Source organism: Solea solea, chromosome 15 (assembly GCF_958295425.1).
Source record: "Solea solea chromosome 15, fSolSol10.1, whole genome shotgun sequence".
Taxonomy (NCBI): Eukaryota; Metazoa; Chordata; class Actinopteri; order Pleuronectiformes; family Soleidae; genus Solea; species Solea solea.
In genome coordinates, this window is record NC_081148.1 from 13,268,048 (window position 1) to 13,294,944 (window position 26,897).

At 41.1% G+C, this 26,897-nt stretch overlaps 1 protein-coding gene across 1 annotated transcript in view; it reads right to left on the minus strand.

Annotated features, from left to right (window-relative positions):
• The window catches only part of cdh23 (cadherin-related 23), a 146,752-nt gene that overhangs the window by 85,489 nt on the left and 34,366 nt on the right, over positions 1 to 26,897 (minus strand). The window contains exons 5-7 of the mRNA XM_058651337.1: positions 18,402 to 18,544; positions 18,086 to 18,133; positions 17,591 to 17,683 (exon numbers count right to left, since the gene is read on the minus strand). Coding sequence (XP_058507320.1) covers positions 17,591 to 17,683; positions 18,086 to 18,133; positions 18,402 to 18,544 — 284 coding nt within the window. The remainder of the gene's footprint in view (positions 1 to 17,590; positions 17,684 to 18,085; positions 18,134 to 18,401; positions 18,545 to 26,897) is intronic.

A 26,897-nucleotide genomic window follows, 5' to 3' on the forward strand; every position in this document is an offset into this window, starting at 1 on the left:
TATTTTGGTAGCCAGGTGCTTCTGATGATGTGTACCAATAATACACTCTGAAGTGCTGGCATGTGATCACAGGGAATATCTCATCCTAGAGGTTGCAAACAAAACACTGCGAACACATCCACTTTAAATACAGGACTGTGCCCATCATGATGCAAAAATCCACTGCTTTTATCAGAGGAAACTTATTGTTGTCTGGGGCATTCATACATGAATACAAAGGCATAGTACCAATAGGGATTTATTTCATTATCTTCATAACAACAGAAATAAGAACAAGGTGTCATTTTCCCAACAGTTGCCCTGTCTACCCTCAGTGTGTGTGTGTGTGTGCATGTGTGTTAGGTTGATGGAACAGATACTGTAAAACCTGCCTTTGCATAGGTGTCTGGTCTGCAAACAAATTAGTTTTGTCTGCATGATCAGAATATGATCAAATATGAATGAAAATCAGCATTTTAAGTGGTTTTAAGATTCCCCTAAGGTTTATATGGATGTGATTCCAAAAAAAATGATGGAGTAAGTGTGAAGCTGACCTGGTGAGTCAAAAAATGAAAGAAGAAAAGAAAATAAATCCTCAGTAGATCTCTAATAAAGCTATGTGCCAAGGTGCCATAAATTAATTGTTAAATTTCCCAGGAGCACAGTGGGCCACTGTAAAAAGAACGAAGTCTAGAAGAACCATGATCCTTCAAAGAGCTGGCCCTTCAGCCATACTCAGTGAAATGGTCAAGAAGGGCATCAGTCAGGCAAGTGACCAATAACCCAGCAGCCACTGCGGCAGACAATCTGAGTTTCTCTGCAGAGATGGCAGAGGTCGTCAGAGGGACATGTATCTCTGCAGCAATGAAAACAGCTGGAGACAAATTAAGACAATAATGATTTCCGTCCTACATGACACAGCTGGATGGATTAGCTGTAAGAGGTGCCAAAGCAGACCAGCAAACTACAGCCTCAGCTAGTCCAACACACTTATATATAAAGACATAAATAAAGGATGTTAACACATACAGGTAATATGAAGTTGCCAATTTTAAACCTGTCATTATGTGTGTAGTTATTAGTTATAGTTATTAGTTTCGGAGTCACAATAATGTAAAACTGCTGAGAAAATGTGAACGTGAAGTGCTGTCGCTCATAGACATAATGTTTATATAACAACAATGTACTTGCCCACAGAATGATTCTGAGAGATTCCTTGAGTTAAAGTAAACTTTTAAAACAAAACGACAACACTAAAACAAATCCTGCACTGCTCATTTATGAGAGCGCAATAAAGAGACAGAGCTGAAACCTGGCGAAACACACATTTCCCAGGTACAGCTGACATCTGAACATAGAATGAAAGACGACACTGAAAAAGCCGCGCAGGCACAAACGAATGGTGTGAATAAAAAGGACAAATGACATAAAAACAAGTTGCAATGAAAATGAGAAAAACAGAGACTGAGAGAAAGACAGAGCAAGAGCTCAGTTATGAACAGATGAATGTGAAATCCCGTTACTAACAGCCATGACACATCTCTAATAAAGAAGGGACTCCCAAGCTTTTAACTGTGCCTCCTGTGCATTGTGAAGTTTACTGTCTCTGCTGCATGGGTTGAAGGCAACATTTGAGTTCTTTTCCCCTGTGGGCCAGATTTCAGGTTCAAAGTGTAATAAATTCCAGTGGTAAAACATCAGCTGTGTCCTCTGAAGAATCTCTTAAGAGATTCCACAATATCGCCAGTGAATAGGCCTTTGATGATGCTGCTTTTGCTCGTTTATACTAAATCCAACAAGCTGGCATACAGCCACATTTGTGCACGATGAAGCCTTTTGAGGCCTAATTCATTCAGACTACACTGTGAAGCCACATTATAATTTCCCGATGCACAAGCTAAAAGCCCCAAATGAGTGTATGATTATGATTTGTAAAAAAAAAAAAAAAAATGCAAATCACTGAAATACCACATTATAAGTATGGTGCGAGTAAAAGCATTGTGCAATAAAACCGCAAGAAAAAGAAACTAGTTGTATTCCATGTGATTTTTTTTTGAAGTGTTCTGATTAAGGAGTTACAAGCATATTACAAACCTCTTGTACCGGCAGTGTGTCGCGTTAAAACCAGACGACAAAAGTAATGCCTGCACTTTCCCGACTCTCCAAGGAAATGTAGATTAGCCTCCATCAACTACGGCATTTATGCGCTAATGCTTGTATTACTTGAACGGCGCGGAGAACAAACATTACTCCATTACAGCTGGTTCGTTGTCTTCTATTCATCGGAGTCCTGATAATGGGTAGATGCACGTTTCTGATCATCTATGACAAAGTGAATTACGACATTAAGCAGCTGCACTGTTCTGATTGCCCATCTACAGTACATCCATCCGTCTATGATATATGAAACAACACAGGTGATTTGGTGCTTAACCCGAGATTTTAAGATGTTGCTCTGCTAAATCCTGTGAGGTTGGTTGGGCATATGAAAGTGCACGCATAAAAGAGGACGCTTCTTAGGGCAAACTGTATCAAATTTCATCTACAAATGTGGACAAAGAGCCTGAAGGAAGGAAGTGAGTCTGGAAATGTCCCCCTCACCTCACCCCATCCCTACACCACGTCTAAGTATCCTCACTAATTTTGATGAAAGGGAAACTCGCATATTGTTTCAGTCTGATCAGAACTCCGAACATATCCACAGATAATTGAAAACTCCCCAAAAAAAAAAAAAAAAAAAAGATAATTAATTTGCCACTGCCAAGCAATATTTGGAGGTGGTCTGGGATAAATGAGGCCTCAGGTCTGATGAGGTCTACTCAGATGTGGCCAGTGCCAAAACATAAACAGCAATGGGCTCATCAGTTATTTTCCAGTAGTTCAAATCTTATATCATGTTACACGGTTCACTCAGCATCTCTTCTCTGTCACTCACACGACACACCAACAACAGACACATCTGTACAGCCAGACTGTTTAAACAATGATGTCTATGTGTACCAGCATACAGTGCTGAGAAGTGCGTTCCAGGATGCATTTTAATCCCAGGTGTGTAGAGATACACTGAAAGATGTCCACCTGTGGTCAAATCTCGCATGGGCAGTTGTTGATGCCAAGTATGTACAAGGTCTGTGTCCCACCTGGTAAAGGTCATACCAAACCCAAAGTCTTTTGAATAAATGCTCCGCTCTTACTTTGTCAGAAATGTTAAAGAAGTGGTGATTTGCAGGCGCAGCGTAGGGGCTTTGAAACCCTGCCGCTCAAAGCTCCAGAGGTCCAGCTGTTCACCACAATACAGCCATGATTACACCTACACTGCTTGCAAGGTTCTCAGTCCCTCCCAGGCTGTCTGGTCTCCGCTTCCAGCCCAGCAGGTATGTGATTGTACCAGCTTCACTCACCCTTTCACTTCCTGCCTCTCACAGCCTACATACAGCAGAGCACCTTATCATAACTGCCACTGGGCATTGTTCTGACCTTAACAAAGGGAACGCTATACAAATGAAGAAAAAGTGAAAGGAATACTTGAGGGAAACGGAATAGAGGAAAATGTTTCTAATTAGTGGGTAACTATATAGCATGTTTGGCACATACGGCATTCTAAACTTTGCCATGATTCTTAACATCCATTTCAATTCAATTTTAATTGTAAACTTGCCAATTTACAGCATACATCTCAAGGCACTTGATAGGGTTAAGACCTTACAATTAGTATTATTATAGTGAAAATAGGAAGCCCCATGTTGCTCCTGACGGCCGTGTCGGCAGCGTGTGGATGGGTATGAAAGACGTGTGCTGCATGAAAGTGTGAGTGAATAGGTGTGAATGGCAAAACTGTAGCGTAAAGCAACTTTGAGTGGTCATGAAGGCTAGAAAAGTGCTATCAAAACACAGCTCATTCACCATTTACTGCTTAGATTTGAGTCAAATTCCACCCAGCTGCACCAGCTGTGCGGCTAACCATTCCAATGGTGACTTTTTAAAAAGGAAAGAAAAAAAAAAAACATCCATCACAAATATGAGAACGATTTGAATCACTAACCCGTGGTGATCTGAATTGATTAATACGTTGTACTTTCAGGTGAAACTGCATGATTTCTTCAGTGTGTTGTATGAATATTTGAAAAGATGAGTTTCACTTTGTTTTTAATTGCCATTTTTTACTGGGACTTTGTTTGGTCACATTTAAGCAGATATGAATTTGCAAATATGGACGGTGATGCACAAAAACTTTGAGTTTTTTATTTTGTAATTCAACCTTTTTTTAGATTCATTGTTAGGTTTGTTTGTCCGAATGCACTTACGTTAATTTTATGCTGTAACAGAACATTCATTACTTTTTGTAAATGAATGGCTACACAACCATATACACCTGTACGCAGCATATCTATGCGTAGATGAGTGATGATTTCAGCGTGCAGCTTTGGGAGAGATGCTGAAGCAGGTGAATCATGGGAACAGTTAAATTAATCATAGAGGTGACACACAAAGCCATTTTTCACATTTGAAATTAGCTTATCAATAATTCACTAGTATTGAAACAAGACTAAGTGTCCTTCATCTGCAAGGCTCCAACAGTAAAGGGGGGGAAATTATTAGAAAAGGTGATTTATACTGTTCGGAAAAAAAGTCAAAATGTAGTTTGGCCTAAATGAACATGAGTATAGTGTGCGTGGGATTTCTTTAGCTTTGTGGGAAGTTTGCAATATGTGAGGACAAAGGCTTCAGGACAGCCTGGATATTACGAGATGTTAGAACTACTACTGATAAAATGATGTGCCTGTCATTTCAATTCTACTTATGGCAACAGAAACATGGGTGGCAGAGAGCCACATTCATCTTCTCTGAACTAGTGATATTGCTGTCGACACGCCGGGGCTGAGAAAGAGGCATGAAACCCACCTCATAAAGGCCCTCAATCTTTACATCCCCTGTGGTAAAGCCTAGGTAGCTGATGCCATCATTGCAAACCTGATTGTCGAGTGGAATCTTGAGCTCAGTTTGAGCGAAGAGACAGGCTGCCTGTGAGTGACAACACACAATCTGTTGATAGGTCTCCTTATCAGCAGTTTAACTCCAATTGCAGGAATGATGCATTCTTGAAAGAGAGATTGCAGTTCAGGAGATTTGCTGTGAAACGCAGAGGTGGCCGGTGGGTAAGCAAATAAATAAATGTGCTTACTAAGTCAACGTCCAGTGATTGGCAAATTCTTCCTGTGCATCCAAAGGTGAGTTGTCCAGAAAAATGACATTTGTCACTGTCAACTACATTGACATGGTCACACTGTAATTAGCAAAACTAGAACAATCCTGTGTTTGATAGGACTCTTCTGGGATTTAATAGTTGAAAAAGATTTTTTTTTTTTACTGCAATCTAGGATTTCTGTTCCAGACAGCCTGGCCCAACATCAATAAATAATTTTAAAAAAGCCACAAAGTTCTCCAAACAATATTTTTCTTTCTACTTTTCTATTCCTCCCACTAACTCCTGAGGATTCCTGTGCTGATGGCAACAAAACAGGGGAAATGTGACATGATCCGACTGTAAATAAATTGAAACGGTCATGTCCCCTCTTTAAAGAGACAACAAATGATATTAAATAAGTGGGTTGGGACCATCTGTATTTCCAAATTGATGTCAGCGTGTTTTATCTTGATATTGAATTGGTCCTGCCAGAAAATCATTTTTTCTTCTTCTAATAACCGGATTGACAACATGGTTGAATACTCCTCTTGAATACTCTTTCATCGGTAGTTAGCCTTTTCCTGGCAATTCATTTGACCTCCCGTCCCCAATGAATTTCCGTTAAACTGGTCACAATGGACACAATACAATACGAGGAAGGTCTTTTGTGTGCCAAACAGAAATTGGTGGCAAAAATGTCTCGCATTAAACGCTCGCTTCATTCCATCTTGTTCGTGCAGTGTTCTCCTCTCCGTCCACCATGTGGTCCAGGCTGAGCGATGGGTGATTTTCTGGTGAAGCGCTCGGCCGAAACAAAATGATCACATACCAACAGACAGCAAGTGAAGGCACTTTTGAAAGGCAAGGACAGCCTTTAAATGTGTGTTTCTGTGCATGACTGCGTGTATCCATTATCTGATGTATTCCCGTACTTTCAGTTTTTGAGTTGCCATTTAAGGCTTGGGCTTGGTCCACACTGGATGTGGGTGCAGTGTGTGATGGCAGCAGTGCGGTTCTGTGCGTCTGCCACAGCTCTGTTGTGCACACAGGGTGCATGCCCACAGTTTTTTTTTTTTTTTTTCTCTTTCAAAAATTCATAAAATCCACTTTTATGTTCACCAAAAACTCCTCTGTACTAAATTAAATGCCAGCACTCTTCACTATGAAGACGCATATCGGTTGGTCCTGCAAATATATCACAATAAAAGTCTCTCAGGATCCAGGGAACTGAAATAGTCGACCGCTTTCACTTTGAAAAAGGAAGAGGACGTGTTGCGCTTGTGACATATGACACATATAGATGTTGAAACTGTGCTTATTTACTGTGAAACGTGCATGACTCATGGTAAAAAAAAAACAACAAAAGCGAGACGTTATGCAAAGCAGACACAACTGGTTGTTAGAGTTTGGGTTCATCCTTTTGTAAGTGCATTTAGTTTAGGGTAACATTTGCGGCTGTAGTAGAAGGGTTAATATATGGGATAAGGAGGTATGGATGGAAGATAGCTAGTCTTCATAAGCACAAGAACAAAGGCTTTCTATGTGTAGGACTTTTTTTTTATCTGTGGAGAAACAGAACAAATTATGTCTTTATCTCTTGACCAGTCTTCGACGCCAACTGCCTAAGCCTCAGCCTTCCTGTCAGAGCTCATGGCTGAGTGCCTCCACACAGCCTGGGCAGTTTGTTTCAGTGTAGTCAGGTCTAAGCAGGACACAGGGATCCACTGAGGCAGATGGGTCGATTCCCAGGGGAAGGTTTCAAAGACAGGCCAACACCTTACATGTAATGAGATTAGGGAAATTATGAGTGCAAACCTCTGTTTTAAACCTCTGCTCTTGCTGTGTTAAACCAGGGATTATGTGCCATTAAGCAACGTAACAAATAATTTGAGACGCAGCTGACCACCCGGGATTTGCAAATGGTGAATATCAGCCTTTCCTCAAATATTATTTCTCATGCTCTTGTGCACAACTCTTTTTTTTTTTAAGAAGTCATTTTTTTAAAATAAATAAAATTAAATGCAAATTGGAGGGGAGCTGATGATCATATAAAGTGCTGTTGCCTAGGGGAGCAACACTGGTTTTATTTATTTATTTTGTATTTTTTTTTAACGGTTCCCCATAAAACTCTGACTTTAATCAGCCCACATTTATTTTAAAGACATAGGGGACTGAGGGACCAGTTGAAGTGATGCATGTTTTTTGAGTTTTGTGGGTGTGAGAGGGAAGCTTGTGTTTGTTTGTGTGTACATTTGAGGCAAACGTGACCAAAGACAGGGGCAGATAGATCAACCTACAGTGTCCACTGATCTGTACAGTTTCATCTGCAGCATGTAAACTGGCGCTGTATGGCGTTCAATTAGCTGAGCAAGCAGTCACACCGTGGGTAATCAGCTGCAAAGGTGCGCATCAGGAACAACACCGCACACCGGCATAATCCAATACTTAACTTTGTGTGGCAGTGGAGATGCTTCTTTATAGCAGCTATATTACGTTTGCAGTCACTCACTGACTGGTCTGATTTGAATTCACAGGGAGTGAGGGAAACATTTGTTGGTCAATTGCCCAGAAATAACATGGAGGGGAATAGATGGAGCTTAGCAGCAAGATGAGATTAGGGAAGAACAAAAAACAAAAAACATATTACAGAATGCAGAGTCTGAACACCGCACATGAAAAGAAAAGCACTATGAAAATGGACGACTTCCAAAAGACCCGTCTCTGTTTGGTTCCGAGACACAAGTTAAGAGTTGATTATGTTTTAATTAACCTGCGAGAGATTGACATTTCAACTTGAAACACGCCGCAGGGACAAAAGGAACAAATGTATGCGACAGTCTGCTCAAAATGTGACTTCTGACAGTACTTTGAGGTTTGACAAAGATTTCATCAGATGAACAGCTTCTGACATCAAGGCTTTTCAGTGCCATTTCTTTTGACACGTTCAGTCACTGTTGTTGTCGTCTTTTATAACACCTTAAAAGCCACAGAGCCAGAAAAGTCTGCTTGCAACACAAAAAAGAAACACACAATTTTTTCCCCTGTCTTGTCTCTGTATCGTCCAGCTAAAAATGTAGGGCTGGGCGCTAACAATTCAATAACTATAAATATCACAATATAACATCATTTTTCAAATAATCAATATAACAAAAACAAGCATAATAATTGCTATGAATGACCTGAAGTGTTTTGTATTTTTTTTATATCCTACAGATTTCTAAAACCAGAATGAACTGTGCTGCTTCTACTTTTACTCTGGAGCAAAACACAAGCTTTAATTATCTAAAATTTTATTGTGAAAGTTGTTGAAATTTGACTAATTTAACACTAGTTTGTGTCATGATTGTGTTTTGTGCCCTAATACAACGCCATCCAGATCTTTTCATCCAGATCACAGTGCTCTACTTCTGTAGGTGCTCTGATTTGACTTTGAATTGCAACAGCCTATTGTACAGTACATCTACCTCACCCACAGCTATTTTGTTTACACTTTTCTACTTGCTGTCTTTGGCTCAGAAAGATGACAGATAGACCCTTATGTAGCTCGGGTTCATGCAGTGTCAAATCAATCTGAATCTCTGAAAACGTTGTCAAGAAGACATAGGAAACGATCATGAGGTCTATAGAACAAGGTCAGTGTTCTGCCCCGGTGTGCCCAGTGATAGACTGCTCATCTCTTCAGAGTGAACCCTGCCTCCCATTCAGTGTGTGCTGTGACAGGTTCACATCACCTTGAGAAAATTGATTAATATGTTTTGTGTCTTTCCCCTATACTTCACCGTGGTGTGATTTCTTGCAGAATTTCCTCTTTTTTTTTTTAAAGTGAAGGCACCTAACTTGAAATGATTCATCTTAATTAAAATACATTTGCCTTATAAGGCTTCCGGGAAACCACGCAGTGATGCTATATCACAAAGAAAAGGTCAGACACATAATAATGAATGAGGTGACCGTTTAAACTACTAGCTAGTAACTACACTGAAAGCAAGATAAAATATGCAGGATTCAGCTCAGCAGGTGATTGATTGGCTGGGCATAATGTTTGTTCACTTCACAATAAATAGTCAGTCTTTGGTTGTTGTGCCAGAGAAAAGAGAAAAGACAAATGGCCAAAGAGCCACATTTTGATTTTTTTTTTTAAACATTTTGGTTTTGATGCAAAGTCTAAACAAATATAACATTATTTCACTTTATTGTGTCTACTCTGGCACCCTTTGTAACAGCACAAAGTATTTGAGGCTGACGACCAAGAGAGGCTGCACTTCACAGCTCAAACAGGGCATTACATCAAAGCAACATCACATGGGATTAAATTCTCTCCGGTTTTGAATAAATGCCCTCCTATCTTTATTTCACTGCCTCCGCTCTCCTTGTATCCGTGTGTGCACCCTTGTTTTTTCTGTCCTGACTCCAGTCACAACTCTCTACCCCTGGCTTTCTTTAGTCTAGTCCTATTGGTGCACTGCCCTGTTTATCACCTCTATATGTAGCCTTGGGCCTGGGATATGACACACGCACACAGACACACAAGTAGAAATACAGTTGCTTCCCATCCAATGCATATTTCACAGGCTTTAGGCAACTGCAGCCGTGTCTGAGTACACATGCATATGCGTCTTCCTCCTGCACTTTGACCCCAGGTACCTTTATTTCCATGAATTATTCCAGTGCCTGGAAAATACCAAAGGATACTCCCCAAAGTACAGTATGTGACAGTGTGAGCTTTAATTCATCCTCACATATCTCTGATTTTCAGCAATGACCAAAGCAAAGTATAACAGTATGTATGACGCTGTTTTGAAAGGTGCTAAGCAAAAATGATATTACTGTTACTGTATTACATAGAACACAGAGAAATGTTATTGGGGAGCGGGCAAAATAATGCAAGGCAGACAAAATGCCAAGACAGAATATGTCTCTACAAATGGATTATAATAAGGTTGAGAGGTAGGGGTGGGCGATATTGGCAAAAAAAAATGTTGACGATAACAATCTTTAGCCGATATCCTTTAAAAATGTGATTTTAATTGTCCGAGTTATAACTCCCTGGCTGTTGCTTACAGATTAAATTAATGGACACAATATTAAAGAAAACAACTCTTATTTATGTGTCTATTCCTATCAATGATCACCATAGAACACAATATCTACACCCACACACACAAACACAAGCACAGTCTCTCGAAGGCAGACTGTAATTTGAAACAAAACTGACTGGTCCAAAACAAACTGAACAGAATGTGAAATCCACATGCAATCAGACTGAATCAAACATCCATTTACGATCACTCTGCGAATGCGTTGCCGCAGAAAAGAGCCGAGACCGATATTTGCGCAAACAGGGAAACAATTGATATGATATTGCATGACAGTAATAGATTCAAAAGCACCGGCTGCACAAATGACACCAACGAAGAATGGTGATGTGTGTAATTATCCCCTGCATGAAGTGATTATCATGTGGCAATTGGTACTTCTTACAGCAAATACTCCAAGTTACATTTTCATTCCCCTCTCATCTCTCTTTATCTCGATTAGGGGAATGTGACACTGTCAAATTAGCTTACGTCTCGTTGATGAGACATGACACGGGTGTTCAACATGAGTAGTGTCGGGGATTGTCTTTGTTTTTGCTTTTCTCATTTGCTCCTGCAATAGAATTGTATTGATTTGGAGTGGGGGACTCCAGAAATTCTGCCTAAGGATTGGATTAGCAGTAGTTCTTAGCTGCCTCTCACCTCTCTTAGCCGTACAATAGCCGCTCTCCTGCCAAAATCTCTCTTACAGGCAACGCCTCAATTCCCCTCCCCTGTCTTCTTTTCTCATTTTCCTTTCTTCTCTTCCCTTTTAACCTACCTTTTCCATAAGCCGCGTCCTAAGGGGCATAGACGAAGGAGTGAAAGAAAGGAGGAGAGGAGAGGAGTGGTCGAGTGCACAACTCAATTATACATCAAAGCACTTGTGTTGGGGACACTACTGAAGAAGAGAGCCAAGAAGGAAGTGGAACTTAAGATTGTTGGGGTTGGAAAGAGATTTCAATGAGAAGGTTCCTTGTTGAGGGGCGCAGCTTTATCAGGGAGAACTGACCTTTCAAACTGAAAAAATGAAACGTGTCCAATAAAATGAATTAATCCAGCCTCATTGCACCAAAACCTCATCCAGGGTTCCATGGGCTTTTCCTGGCTTTACACTTAAGACAAGTACATTCATGCTTGGGTTTCTTATATTGCCAATTCATTGTTTTACAAAACGTTTTAACCGCACAAAGAGACTTCGGCTTTGCTTTGATTACAACTTCAATCCTTGCAATTACAAACATATCCCTGAGCACAAACCACCTGCACACCCTGTAGTGTTTTCAAAGATTCATTTATAAAACCCTTAAGATGAGACAAACATGTCAAGTTCAAAGAACAGTAACTCTTTATTGCAGCCTCTTAAACGATCATAGTCTTTTGCGACCGTGACAGGGGTTCCATTTTCAAAATTAAAAAAGAACTGAATCTCTGGGGAGCAGTTATGCAGAACTATCATTTCACCTGTACAGTCTTTACATGTTTTGAGTACTGTACATGTGAAGGTTTGGGAAATGTCAAATGTCATGCATTTCTCCTACAGTCCAGTCCGACTACATGGACAATGTGAAAATGAAGCAGAGCTTTGACAGTGATGGGCTGTAAGTTGGAGCAAACATATGTTTGTCACCATAATAAGTAGCAGTCATTTGTTAGGGTTGTCACACAGTACACGTCTGCTGTAACGTTGCTCTGCTGACACCTAAGCTCTCAGGTGTAAATTGAAGAGTAAGGGTGGCAAAAACATGATGAGTCGAATTCAGTGATCGTTTTTTGGTCATATTTGACACTGTAATACTGTTAGGCTAAAAACAAAAAAACTTTAGCCAAATAGTATTTTATTGGTATAGTAGACAGAGAAAAACATCAACAAGACGACAGTATCACTCTCTCTACCATCTCGATTATGGAAGTGACAGCCAGAATAGATTTGAGCAAAAATGTGTAAAGGCTATAAAGCTCTATTAGGGGAAATTGAGTCAAGGTCTGAGGAACAGTGAAGGAAAAAAAAACAACAAAAAACTGACAAACGAGGATGGAGTCACAAAAGACAGAGGAAACGTATTATCAAGGAGAGCAAATGCAAATGCAGCCCTGGTGTGGTGTAAAGCACGACTTTACCAACTCCCTATAGCCAAAGCATCATACAAGGTGCAAAATGCCCGGAGAGTTTGTGGTCCGTCTTTCTTTCTCTCTCCCACGGACACAAACAAACAAACACGAGGAGCTGCAGAATATGGAAGGACTGACAAGATGCACAACTGTCTTCCATGTTCGCAAAACCTTGTCAGAATTCACAACTCTGCCAAGGGAAGGAAGGAGAACGCCAAAGGCAGGGTGGGGGTGCTGATGGAGAGGTGGGACCCACACACTTGAAAGAAAGGGTGAAAGGGAATGACAGGTTGGTTTATTCAAAGAGTGAGGAGTGGGTGAATCAAACTTTAATGGCTTTGGGGAGTGCAAGCCGTTCTCTCTCCACCTTTCACTCAGTCTTTCTCAGTCTCACTCTTTCAATGTGTGCTCCCACCTCACTGTCCTTACTCTTGGTTTCTCTCACAGCCTCTCGCTCTCACTGTCTTTCAGATATACACTTCTGGATGGTCACACACACACACGCACACGCGCACACACACACACACACACACACACACACACACACACACACACCCTCCTTTCTTTTTTGACAGACAAATTCTACACCCATCCCTGCATTGCACGCAAATCAAGGTGCTCTTCATGCTCAGTGGGATAAAGTAAATGACGGAAAACATAAAGAGAGGAAGAGGATGCGATTTACCTTCATGAGTGGCAGCGTACATAATGCCCAGACAGTTTTTTGATGTGTTAACCCCTGGACTGGAAAAGATGTGCAGAAAAATTGCTCCGCAGGCCCGCCATCCTTTGACAACTAACTTAAGCAGCCATTTGCCCTGCAAGACTTTCTGAAGTTGACAAATGAATCACCATTCATGAAAGTGAATGACAATGCTCACTTGGTGAAATACAGAAAGTAAAATGTAAGGACCGCTTTCCGGGTGAAATATATGAACAAACATCTGGTAAGACATCCTGAGCCTGTGCATAAACTGCCCATATGTACTCAATTTGTGCTGTGTAAAAATGGAAGAGTGGGTGTAGAATTTAGATCAAGTTCAGTACTGTCAGGCACAATCATATGGGCAGATGGAAAAGAAAATCAGGGGGGAAAAAACGTGTTCAGCAGACCAACAACTCTTTACTCTTCTGACACATCCTGATGCATCTGCTTTAATGTATTTCGTGATTTCATTATTTGGCACAAAGGCTATGATGCAGAGGATCAGCTTCTTTGCATGCCATCAAAAGTGAAGGCATTTCTTTCAGCAAAGATCTTTTAAAAACACAACTTCTGCTTCAAGTTGGGTCCCAGCCAGTAAATCTATGTAGGAGTTATAAATGGAGCCTGAGGTGAGTAAAATATTGACTGCTTCCCATTTAACCCTCTTACTTTATCCATCCTTTCTCTTGCTCTTCCTAAATCCCTCCATCCCTCCCTATGAGGCTCAGGGTCTTAGTGTCAGGCAGAATTCTCTTTGAGGCCTGTGCCTGTCAACCAGCCTGCACTCAGCTCAGTAACCACTTGATTCAATTACACTACAGACCGGGAGGAATGATATGGGAATCATTATGGGATAAATCCAACTTCTAGGAGACAGTGTGTGCATTTCTGTATTTTGGGTGTCAGAAGGAAGCTGTGTGTTTGTTGGCTTGTGTGCGTTGAGAGTGACTGGAGAAATTAACATACTTTATGACGGTAATACTGTAATGTATTACATCCACATACATGGTGCTTTAGTGCTAAGATATTAGTGTGTAACCTAGAAATGCTGTGTTGTGCTTAGATTTCAGCTGTTAAGTGAACAAAAACAGAGAACAAAAGATTCATCCATGTTCTACCTGACAGTAACAGAGGCAACGTCAAATAGTAGATGACTTTGTTTTGATGCCAGAACCCACACAAACACTAAACAGCTCTGTCACAGGCATAATAGGAACTCTCAAACCTCCTCTGCTAAATATTATAGATAATATTAGTGCATCTGTGCATGATTATGTGTGTGTGTGTGGTACTGTCAAACTCATCATGTCAAAAGCCAAAGCTGCTAACATGATACTGGTTTGAGATGGTCTGTTAATAATCACAAGCTTAAGGTTAGTGGAACAGACTTTTGTTTTTGGATTTAATGAACATCAGTTACTTGACAGTTGCGATAATAATTATTAACTGTCTCAGGTTCTCTCAAGAACTAAAATTCAGAAAAAGAAATTTGTATCAGACCAAACTGAGAGGCCTTTCTTTCTTTTTTTTTAACACCCTGGGCAGATCTGTACTTTATCAACTAGTCCAGCAGAGCCTTCTGTAGGTGAGAGGTAGACGCTGAGATATGGCTGATAGAAAATAGGAGCCGAGGAGGAATTTGCTCATTTGCCTGCCATACCTGATCGAGTGTAAACAGATGCTGTATCAGTTGGAGTCTCTTGCTTCTGAGCCAGTATATTTATCTGTGGGTTACACTACAGCGTTGGTCTGAATTCTGCTTTACAATCCCGTGTGGATCATTAGTGTCTTATCAAAAGTGCAGTGCACTCTGGATCTATAGGTGGGGATGCATGTAGTGATGGAAAGATATAATATAATATAATATATAATTCTTCCATGCAAAGACATGGCACGACTCAACACCAACATGTCACGTGTAATGTATAAAACTTCAAGGTGCAGCAAGTCGAAGACAAAGATCTCTGTGATTTAGAGCAGCTTCAGAGACAACAGGAGGTGGCACATACTGGGCACAGATAGAGAAGTCGATAATGTTGGCATTTGATATTATCACAGTGGCGCTGATGGAGAGACCATCACCCAGTGGGGGAGTGTGTGGGTCAGGGAGACGAGTGAAAGTGCTGATGCTTGATGGAGGGGTGTTCTTAAAGTCACGGTTGGTGCCCCAGCTGATCTGGGAGCAGATGTATACTCCACGGATTCACACACATCTAGCAAACTATTTTAAGGTATATCAACAGAGGAGCTGACAGCAAATGAACTACCTGTCATGCTTAGGGAATTAAAAAAAATCAAGTCAAGTGTGTTGTGAGCTCACTCCATCATCTCATCCAATGATGAATTTGGGTTGTGGCCCATCTGCTCTTCTATCAAAACATTATTCTTGGTGATTGCCATTGCTCTTTGTATCCAGTCTCTGCTGCTGGCTGCTTGAGTGTGTGGATGCTGTAAATCTGGGCAGCTCATTAGCACTGACAGAGGGAATGCTAGCAGCCCACCTGCTCCCCTTCACCCTCTTTATGGCTCTACAAATTAAAACGACATTTACACACACACACACACACACACACACACACACACACACACACACTCCACCCCCACGCTCCCCACTGCACTGCTCACCTTGCCACTCACATTGCTTCATCTGCTCACTGTTGAGGTGCCTCAGAGCCACCACAATATAACTCTGCCCCTCTTCTCTCTCAACAACCCTTAAGCTCTTTGTTTTTTTATTGTTTTGGCTTCTGTCAATCTGTTCCGTGTTCAGTGACACTCTGCTAGTGTTAAATCTCATCATTCGATTTCTTTGTCTTTCTGACATCGTTCCTCTTTTGCTTTTGCCATCCTGATGGCTTCACATCCATCACCCTTTCCCATTGTTTTTCCTGGGCACCAAAGTTCAACAGCCCTAGTGCTGATGACACTCTAACCCCCAGTTACTGGGCCATGTCCAGTGAGTGACAGCATGATGGAGTGATGTCACAGTGTGTTTGCTTCGCCTGCTAGAGGTCAGTTAGTGTCACTGAGGTAATGAGGCCATAAAAATGCAAGGTAACGCAAGATAAGGTGGAGAAAAGGGGTACAACGAGGAAGAATATGAATGAACTAAGTTTTCAAAGGTCAAAGAGCTTTAAGTAGAAAGGCGTGTTAGAGTTTTCTCGTACAGAATGGACAGTGTGCTACATTGTTATTACATCACACAGCCATACAAATATGAATGAACTTGCAGCGTCCCATTCATCACACAAGGAGCACAAACCGATAAGTTAATTGAGACTTGTGATAAAAGACCTCCCACCTGCATTAGTCTCACACTGTGTAAACATACACAAAGTTTGCATTATTTATTATGACTAAGTTATGTCTCATTGGTACAAGCTTCGGCTATCTCCAATGTAATGAAATGCAGTTGAATTAGACTCAGTCCTGTGTCTGGTGTTGGAAAAAGTCTGATCTATTACCACATCCCACTGCCTCAAATAAAAAAAAGCATATATTTTATAAGCACTAAGAGGGCAGGGCTGACATAAACAGTAATTCACTGAGTGATGCAAGGGAACTAACAATATGTGAGTGACTGAGGGTCAAACACAGCTCAGTTTAATGGCTTTCTGGAGGCTAAACTGAGGCCTATTGTTTGCAGAGGTGGGGAAATCTGTATGTGGACTGTACGCGACTCCCACACAACTGAGCAGTGGTTGCAACTGGCCTGAGAGAACCTTCCCTGGTGGGTGGTCTAAACGGCCTCATCCATTCCAAAACAGTCCTCCTTTCTCCCATTTATTTGCCCGACTTTATGGATTGAGGAGAGAAAAAGCCAGTGGCTTTGAAGATTTGGTGACAACTCAAAAAAAAGGGGTATGTGTTCAATATAAACACAACAAAATATGTGGGGGTGTGTGTGTGTGTTTGTGTGCGGGGATTTCAGCCGCTGTTTGAAGTCCTCCATTCCATCCTAGCAATTACTTCATATCAAGGATTAGATGACGGAGAGGGCAAAGAGGAGAGAGAAAGATGGAAATAAGACAGAGCTGAGGGGGGAGGTAAAAGACTGAAGCAAGAAAAACAGAGAAAAGAAAAGAGAATGAAGACTCCTCAGCAATGAGTGTTTTTCATCTCTTTAAGGGAGTCTAGCTAAACATGAGCTGGGAGACAACTCCTCAAATCTTGGTAAGATTGCAGGTGCAGAAAACACAGCCATTTCCCCGAGCAGCAAAAACCAAAAAGCAATATGAAAAGTTGATGCTCACCACATGTCGTCAACATGCAGTTATCACTGTTACAACAGTCGCGAGATTGAGATGCATTTCATACATGTTTTCATACCTTTGGAAACCTCGTTGCCCCAAGCCCACTGCAGGCAACATTTGGAGCAAAATTATTTTCGGACATCAACTGTCTTACGTTCCCAATTCATTTTCAATGTATTAACATTTTCAGCAAGACGAGGTTGAAAGTGCATCACAACCTCTGGTTGACACATTATGTTGCGACTACCTTAAATGAAATAAGTTTAACTGTCAAATTTACCTCTGGGATATTGACGGTGTACGGCTGCCCATGGAAGGTTGGTGCATTATCGTTCACATCTCCAATCTGGATGTTTACTGTGTCTTTGACAACCTGAGGGAGGAAACACAAAGGCAGCAATATTGCAAATCCACCTGCACTTACTTGACAGAGAACTGTAAACACTAAAAAAAAAAAAAAGTGTATTAGCCACACCAAGCCAAGATTCATAGTGAGAAAAAAACAGGACAAGTGTTTGACAGATTACCCACAGGGGAGAGTAGGTTGAATGTCACTATGTCTCAGCAACTAAACTGTGTGGAGTGAGACAGGTGTCAGAATGATTACATGTGAGAAATGGAGAAATAAGGCTGAGAATAAAAGCGAGAGACCGAAAAAAAAAGCGATGGACTGAGGAAGTGGGTCTCTGTATGACATGTGGTCAGGCTATATCCAGGTGTCGGCATGTGACGTGAGGTGTCATAACTGCAATCACAGTGCAAATCTGTCTCTTACCTCTTGAATGTCACTCACGTAGAATTCAACCTGCATCTCTGACTTGGTCTAGTGGAGACAAGACACACATCAGCGCAAACTTTGCATGAACATGTAGTGCAAAAGAGCAGAGCAGAAAAGCAGAACAACACAAAGAAACGCCACTCAGAACTCGAAGCCTTTACTACTGCACCTTGCCCGTTTAAACATAGTGCATTTTTCACTGCTCTATCGGCATTTGATAATTTACATTCAACCCCCTGCAAGTCTTTTTCTTGTATACAGTGCATTGGCTGCGGTAATATGAAAGTGTGTGCAGATTTTCTGGTGTTCTTACTTCACGGTCCAGCTGCTGTCGAAGCCAGACAATACCAGTGTCTTGGTTCACTGAAAAGTACCTCATGGCTTCTGCCCCTGAAACCCCGTACAACAAGGGTTCCCCCTCAGGATCAGTTGCCTTCAGCTGGGCCACTGAGGAACCTGCCAAGACAAAGAGTCAAACGTCATAGGGGATTAAACGCTAAACGTGTCTGGCAAAATTATTTTTGATCGAGTATGTGACCTTGTATTGATTTTAGGAGCGACATAATTTGCTATTCACTCAACTGCAATATTTTGAGTCACCTTAGTGGGTCACACAAAAGAATATAATAACTACAATAAAATACTTTTTTTGTTAATAGTATTTTAGTAAAGGTGTCCGACATCACACATGTGGCATAAAGCCCGAGTTAAACATTCACCACATTTTGTATGAAATACCATTATATACTGCATATTGCAATTTAGCCTTAGAATTCACAAAGTGTTTCACAAAACTGGGTTTTGTATGATGCAGAACTACCGTGGGTCCCAAGGCTGGGTCATTTGAGAACCACTGACTTAAAGGACGATCAGGGCCAGAGTATGGACTTTCAACTACGGGTAAAGATGGCATAAAAAAGCACCTTAGGTCACAAGCAATTGTCGGGGGCAGAGGAGTAAATGGGTTTTAATTGGAGCTGCAGCAGTTCACAGGCATCATTCATCACTACACACATCACGACAGGCTGGCTGATCAAAGGCAGAGGTAAAAGTGCTATCAGGCTGGCTTATCCACCATGCTGGACAGATGTGTTAAGAAGGGCAAGGGTGAGGTTAGGAGTGGCATAGAGGACAACATCAATACCCTGCAACCCATGTGACAAGGCTTATTACTGGCTGGTAAAACTGCTGGAGCAATGGACTGAAGGGAAAGTTACCACCAAGCGGTACAGTGCAGTTCAGATCGCCACAGTGTGGTTTGGAACTGTACACAACCTGATCTGACCTGTTTTTCCATCACGGGGTGTGTGGTCCATACATGTACATTTTGTAGCTATTTATATAATATGTGTCAACAATATCAATAGCATACCAGCGAGACACAGTGTAGCACGCCAGTGAATTCCACAAAGAAGAAGAAGGTGACACATGAAACAAAAACCAACAATGTAGGACATCCAGCATTCTGTGTTCTCTCTTCTAGGCATGTGGCCGTTTATCACAAGAGGTAGACAGGCTTTGTTTGTGGCTGCAGGCTGCACAAAAAACACCACTGTTTTTTTGTTTTTTTAACCAACAATCACACATAAGTGACAAGTCTCAACGAATCGACCGACTGTGGTGTGTCTAGCTCCGCCTTTCAGAAGCCGGACAACTGTGCTTGGTTCCCGAGTGGAAGAGTGCAAATATTGGAGTGTATGGATTGATACTTTTGTCACCCATGTCAACACTGGACAATGAAAATGAAAAAGTATTGTGTGCTGTACCGTACTGAACCAAGCTGTATCGCTTGGTGGAGAAGAGGCTTTGTTTACCTTGGCAACGACATTCATCGACATTCATCTGAACCCATGGTGACAACTAAATTTCAGTGAATGTAAATTTAAAAAAAACTGTTAAATTTTGTGCTCTGATGCTGACCAAACACACTACATGATAGGATAGGCAGTAGCAGTACAATTCAGCCTCAATAAAAACACCACACACACACACACACACACACACACACACACACACAAACTAAATTAAGCCTGTCACATGCGCACCAAACTCCTAAACACAACAACCAATTAGGCTCCACAATCACACGCCCCTCATTTTATTAATATATCCCATTTTCCTCTGAAAGGGTGGCAAAAATTACTAATTAATATAACGATTTATGAACCCCTCTCATTGCATCTAATGAGATTTATGCAAATTCAGCTGCTTTCAATATAAGTTATAATTTGGTTCAGGACAGTGCAAATTAAGCATTTACCTCATAGTCATCAATAATAACAGACTTTTTTTCCCCTCCCTCTGGCCCTTTTGACTGTGGAGGAATTGTCTGTTTCACGAGTGCAGATATACATTTGTATGAGAGCCACAGTCTTGTGGAAGATGAACTCCTGTTCTGGCAACAAAAAAAAGAGAGACCAACCTATTAAGCTTATGTGGTAGATTTTCAGTGCAGATTAAAAGATTGCAGTTTGGAGAGCTCACAAATATAATGTAATTTATTCATCAGTGTTCCAGCTTGCCCTAAGTATAACACATTTACAGATGAAAATTGCTATAATTAGGATAATTTACTTTAGCCTTACAGATGGAAATGCCTAATATGATGAAAGAAATGTTGTATTAGTTTAGTTTTTTTTCTTTTTACCTCTGGCAAAGATATACTTGTAAAAACCGTATACTTAAAGTTCGAATTAGTTTTGTTTGAAAGTAACCATTGGATTGGAATTAAGGTAAGGGCACAAATTGTTGGTTCAAGGTTCAGTTGGAACATTTCTGTAATCACAAAAATTCCTGAGTGTGTGTGTGTGTGTGTGTTACTACTCATTCTTCTCATACTTATCTGTAACCCTGTGGCACCGAGCTCTTTCCCCTGACAAATGATACTACTTAGCAGCAAGTGATGCTAGTATTACTGTTATGAATGATACAGTGCACATTAACAGTGCCCCTCCTCTTCTCCTCTGCACCGCTGCTCTCATGACAAGAGTGATGTGCTAGAGGAATCATCTCTCTCTCTCTCTACTTCACCTTGTTCTCTCCCATTGTCCCCCTGACCCTCGTACACTCAAATTCAAACACGTCAAGTCTCATAATGAAGTCAGAACAAAGACTGGCAGAGCAAACCAAAATAAGGAGAAAGTAATAAATACACACCTTATACATAAGTGCTACTCTTGAAGTTGTTGAGTAGGACTTCTGTATTAAGACAGTGTGTTGCTTCAGTGTGGCATCGCTGAAAAACACACTGCCATAAAACACATTAAATGACAAATTCAGAGGAGACAAGGCTCTGGAAGTGGTGAGAAGATATAAAAAATAGAGAAAGACTTGCTAAACTATACAGCAGCTGCATGTTTTACTCAGTCCAACCTTTTAGGAAGGAGGGGGGGGGGCACTAAATCAGTTGCTGGAGGACATCAATCCCTGCTGGATCAATAAGAGTCGCATGTGTGAGAAGAGGACTGCGCTCAGTCCTGCCCTGGGGCCTGGAGCTTGCAAAAGAAAAGGGGCTATAGGCCAAAGCCCTTTTCATTATGTTGGTGACATCTCTACACCTTTCGTTCATCCAAGCACTGATTCAGTGGGACAGCCATTGTCAGGGCTCCAATTTCAGGTATGTTATGAATTATAGCTTCAAATATAATGGTACACAGAGGCTTAATGGGTATATGGGCAGTATTCAGAGTGCTGTCTACCAAAGCAGAGGCAGCCGAAAGAAAAACTGAAGCCACCTCATGACAAAGACTAAGCGTGGAGGGTAGGGCAGAGAGACTCTTGATCTTTACCTGCTCGGTATAAATACTTGATGAATTGTCTTGAAGCTGGGCTTAGGCCTGGTCTGATGAGTCAGTGTGATGCCACTCATGTTACCACACTGTCTATCCACTGACAAAGAGAGCCTTCAAATACATCAGCAATGGCACGCTGGAGCCATGCTGCCTCACATCAATCATTTCCATCAAAAATTCACACAGGCAAATACTGTTTGCTGCACACTGGTGGCACGAAAATGCAGTGCCTGTGTTTTCGGTCCCTACTTAATAGTGCAGAATGTTTTACTTTATGAACTGCCGTGTGAGGAGACACTGAACAGTATGGTCTGTGGTGAGACGCAGTAACGGAAAAACACATCTGTCACATAGATGAGTTGTGATTATGAGACCGTGACTCCAAGCTACAACGCTGTATAATTTCCAACATCGGATCCATTAGGTTTGGGATAACAGGCCCGGTGATAAAGAGTGAGCATGCAGGTCCACATCCTGCTAATTGACTGTGTGCCATAAAAGACTGGTTCTGTTGCACACCGCGACAGAAAGTGAGCGCGTGTGTTGGCATCTGTTTGAATCGCTGCACTGAAAGATTGATGCAGCCATAAACTGGTAGACAATGGTGCACACTCATGCAGAAATGCCATTTACTTTTGTTAAAATATGAAACTGCCATAAAGCTGTTAGCTCTAGTCATTACATTAAAAACAGTGAAATATAAGCTGCGGTTTTAAATTACGGCGATTAAAAAAAACAAGGTAGTCGTGCACTTTGCACACCCATTATTGGCCTAAATGCGCTGGATATTTATATTGACCAACACAATCTTACCGATGCCAGTGTAGGAGCCCAACTGTCTCGTTTGTTCAGGTGTGGCTTATGTGAAACACTTTGAAAGGTAATTTATGAGTCAGACCCCATCAGGGATTTAAGTCACTCATTTCAGACTCATCCTTTTAAGACATCTCTCGGGGGCACATGCATGAACTTGAATCCTCACTTCCACTCAAACACACAATAAATTAAACTTTATTCTCTTCCTTGAGAAATAAGATGGAAATGAGTTGAAAAATCATCTCATGGTTGCTTTCCCTGCCCACGGTGGTGTGTGCTGTTAATATCTTGACAATCAGGTTCTTCTGGGAAGCCAGGTGGATGTGGAAATAAACGCAACGTATTCTCCTGGAATGACAACAGTGTAGTGGCCAGTAACTGAGTGCTTGGACCTCAATTTCCATACAAAGAGAGGTGTATGTGTACGGGGGGCATCTTTAATAGCTGAAAAGAGGATGCATGCAGATAGTTTATTTCTCTGTAGGGGGAAAAGGCAGCCGCGGAGTGACCGTAAACCCTTTTTCCCCCAGGGAGGTCAGTTAAATAGCTAACAATAAAAACAAAATTATGGAAAAAAAAATATATATATTATGTTTATGCTCCAATTATTTTTTTCGAGCCTCTGCCATGAATAAATAAATGACAGATATTCTTCATACAATTCTTCAAATGACTTTATAAATTATATTTCTAGCAAACTAATTTATCCCACAGAAATCCTTATATTTCAAGGATACCTTGAAAATCATTAACCTGAATCTGATTTCTTTCTCTATTTTGCACTGGACTTCTCTCCTTTGTGTGCATGTGTGTGAGTGTGTGTGTGTGTGTGTGAGTGTGTGTGACATCGTGACATCAATAACTGTGATGAGAAAGAGAGCCAAAGACAAATAGTGCCTAGAGTCTGGCTCTAAGTGACTCCTGTGTTTCAACAACACACACAGCAAGAGTCCTTGGGAGGCTGTGTATTAATCCAACAGATTTATGACTAAATCTGTCACGGATGGGAGGAGAACACCCTCTGTCTTTCCTTTAGCCATTCCTGAGAGAAATACACACCTCCCAGACCTCACATTGTGTGTGTGTGTGTGTGTGTGTGTGTTCTGTGGTCTCTGCTTTAACATAAAAGGACACACACTTATAATGTGTAACAACATCGCCAACATCGGTATATCAAACAAGCGTATATGTGTTTTCTGAGGGGTATCTGGTATGAATGAAAAGTTAAAAAAAGGAGATTTAAAAGTTAATCTTTCGCTCTGTAAGCTGTGGCTGACATGGACTAGTAAACTGGACAGAGGGTGTTCGACTGTCCCCAATGGGAGGAGTAAAGTATTGAAAACAAATGGTTTATGTACCTGTGGCTTAAAATCAAAAGCCTTACTGTGCTTTAACCTTGAGGAAATAAAACAACACGAAAAAAAGGAACGCTGTCTCGTTTGTCATTCTCTTAAGCTTGTAGAGAGGCAAAGAGGCACTGAGGGATTTCTATAGAAAGTGCACGTTGTCATCAGATATTATAAACAGAACATCCTAACGAACGGCATATTTTGAGTAAACATTTCACTTAGAGTAAGACTATTAGGAACTTGTGCAAACAGTATATCGCTGAATAAATGTGGGCTGTCAACTGCACAATCTTTATCAGTGTGTTTCATTGTCAGAGTCTATTTAAAAGTTGACACTGCTGTCCAGATATGAATCATTCACTTGCCCTTAATCCAAAGTGAGCGATTCAACTCCGTCTACAGTGAAGTAAGGAGGATGAGGCGTATGATTGGATGTCCAGCCCAAGATTGGCTTTCTAATACACCCAAATGGCAAAATGATGGAAACACTGAGTGACAAGGCTGTGACTAACCAATCACACTGCGAAAGTTGGATGGACAGTGAAGGACATTATTGGACACTCCTCCCACACATTGGTGTGTGGAGGCAAACCTGTCACTGCATATTCACACACGGCTCCGATCACAAAGGAAAGTTCTTTGCTCTTGTTATTTTCTATTCCTTCCCATCACAGTCTTGCCGTTTCCCTCGCTCTCTCTCGCTCTCCCCCCCCCTTTCGTTTTTGTCGTCCTCTCGTCATGCTCCATCCCGCTTGTGGAGGCCAGACAGAGGGACAAAGACAGTGCTGATAGGAGTGGACAGGTGACTGTGTGCTACTGAGGATCCCCGAGTGACGGCTGAGCCAGTCTCGCCCCTCGTTGTCACAAAACCATACTCCCACCCAAAACACACATGCATCCACCCCTAAACCGTGCCACTTCTGCCAACATTCCAACATGTCCATCAGCACTGTCGCCCCGTTCTCGCCTTATCTCTGCCTTCTTGCTTTGCTCTTTTCATACGGTTTTGCTGCTCACTGCTTTTAATTCAGTTATTTGCCTCTCTCTTTCATCCTTCCTGCATTGCCCATTTCCAACACTGGCCCTCTGCTGACCTCACTGGTGCGGACTATTACCTGAGAGTGTGCTAAATCATGCTTGGGTAATGGAACATGCCACCCTCTATATGAAGCAATACACACACACACACACACACACACTAAAACAAAAGCCTCTCCCTTTTGGCCTTTTTCGGTTTCTCTCCCGTATACATGTTTATCATTTGGCCTCTGTGTTACTGAAATATAAGGCTAATGTTGTTTCTGTCAGCTCTGTGGATGCGATTGGGACGGCTGTGGAATGGCAGGTGCTGGGGTCCAGAGAAAATCTGTGGCAACTCAGAGTTGACCTCCGGCCCTGGTTGCCATTGGCGGGGAGAGTGAAAACAAAGGCTTCTCTTCCTTCATGAAACATACAAGAATAATAAATGTGTGACAGCTCTAAGATTCAGAAGTGGCTTCTCTGTTGTAAATGATTAGATCAAAGAGAGGAACGTTGGCGACCATTCCATCAGGTTTACCCTTTGTCGTTTTTATTGTTTGCCATGGCTACTTATTGTTTCTATATTTTAATATTAATATTATTAATTAATACACCTATAAACCTGTGTATATGGACTCGTTTATAGAGTAAAAGAAATAGCACAAGAGAGAGTTAATTAGTATTTTGCATTTGAACCATTGCAGGATAAATGTAGGAGAAGGAAATTAAAAAAAACTTATGGAAATTATAGTGGTTGAATCTTCCAAAACCTCTTAACTGACAAACCAAAGGCAGCCACCAGTGATGAATAATGAAAGGTGCAACTGAAACAAAAAGTTTCATACTTGTCACAGGCTAAAAGCCACAGGTTTATCTAATTACATGAATTCAGATATTTTAGTGATTTAATACTGAATGGATACTCAAGGTTTAATGCATTCTCATGTCACTTGAGGTTCCATGCTATTTTCTCTTTGCAGAAAGCAAGAGTTTCATTTAGTTTGATAAGAAGCTGCTTGGATTCAGACTTGAGTGATTTTTTTTTCCCACATCTCGGTGAAATAAAACATACTGTAGCGGTTTTGTCTTTTATTAACAAAACAATGTCATTTCATAAAGTATCCACTTTCCACCTTTTGCTCACTCGTTCTGAACTTCTGATGCAAAAATGACAACTACTAGATGTATAGTTATTATAGTATAGGCTGTGTTTAATTTATTTAATGTAAACGGAATATACTTTGCTCTTTTTTTTTTTTTTTTTTCCCTTGTTATAAACTCAGGAGAATGCAGCAGCTGGCTTTGATTTATCTGAATTGACAGGATGATTCCTGTTGTTGGTGCAGCAACCAGTTCTCATGAAGCAGATGCTCAAGGGACAACACAAACACCAAACCACTGGTACAAACTGCTTTCTCCCAATGCTATATAGATTCAGCATTTAAATTGACTTGCCATATTAACCAGGTACGAGTCAAAGTTTAGTAGTGCGACAGAATTTTACTTGCGACCGTCAAGTAGGAATAAACTTACACGCAGAGCTGCCCCTGAGCAGTCTCATTGTTTTTAGCTGTCCAATACCAATATAATGATTTGTTCCTATTTTCTCATTATAGATAATCAAACAGATGAAAAAATTTGATTTTCTTTTTAACATTTAGTGGGAAGTTCAAGGTGACAGCAACAACGTTTTTGACACATATGAAACTCCACAAGCTGCATGGTATTAAGTTGTAGGAGAAAGAAGAAACTAGGCAGCCGCCTTCGTCTGACTCCCACCTTCTTCTGGTTCCTGGTCTGCCGCTGACTGTACCAGTCACATATCTTCACCAA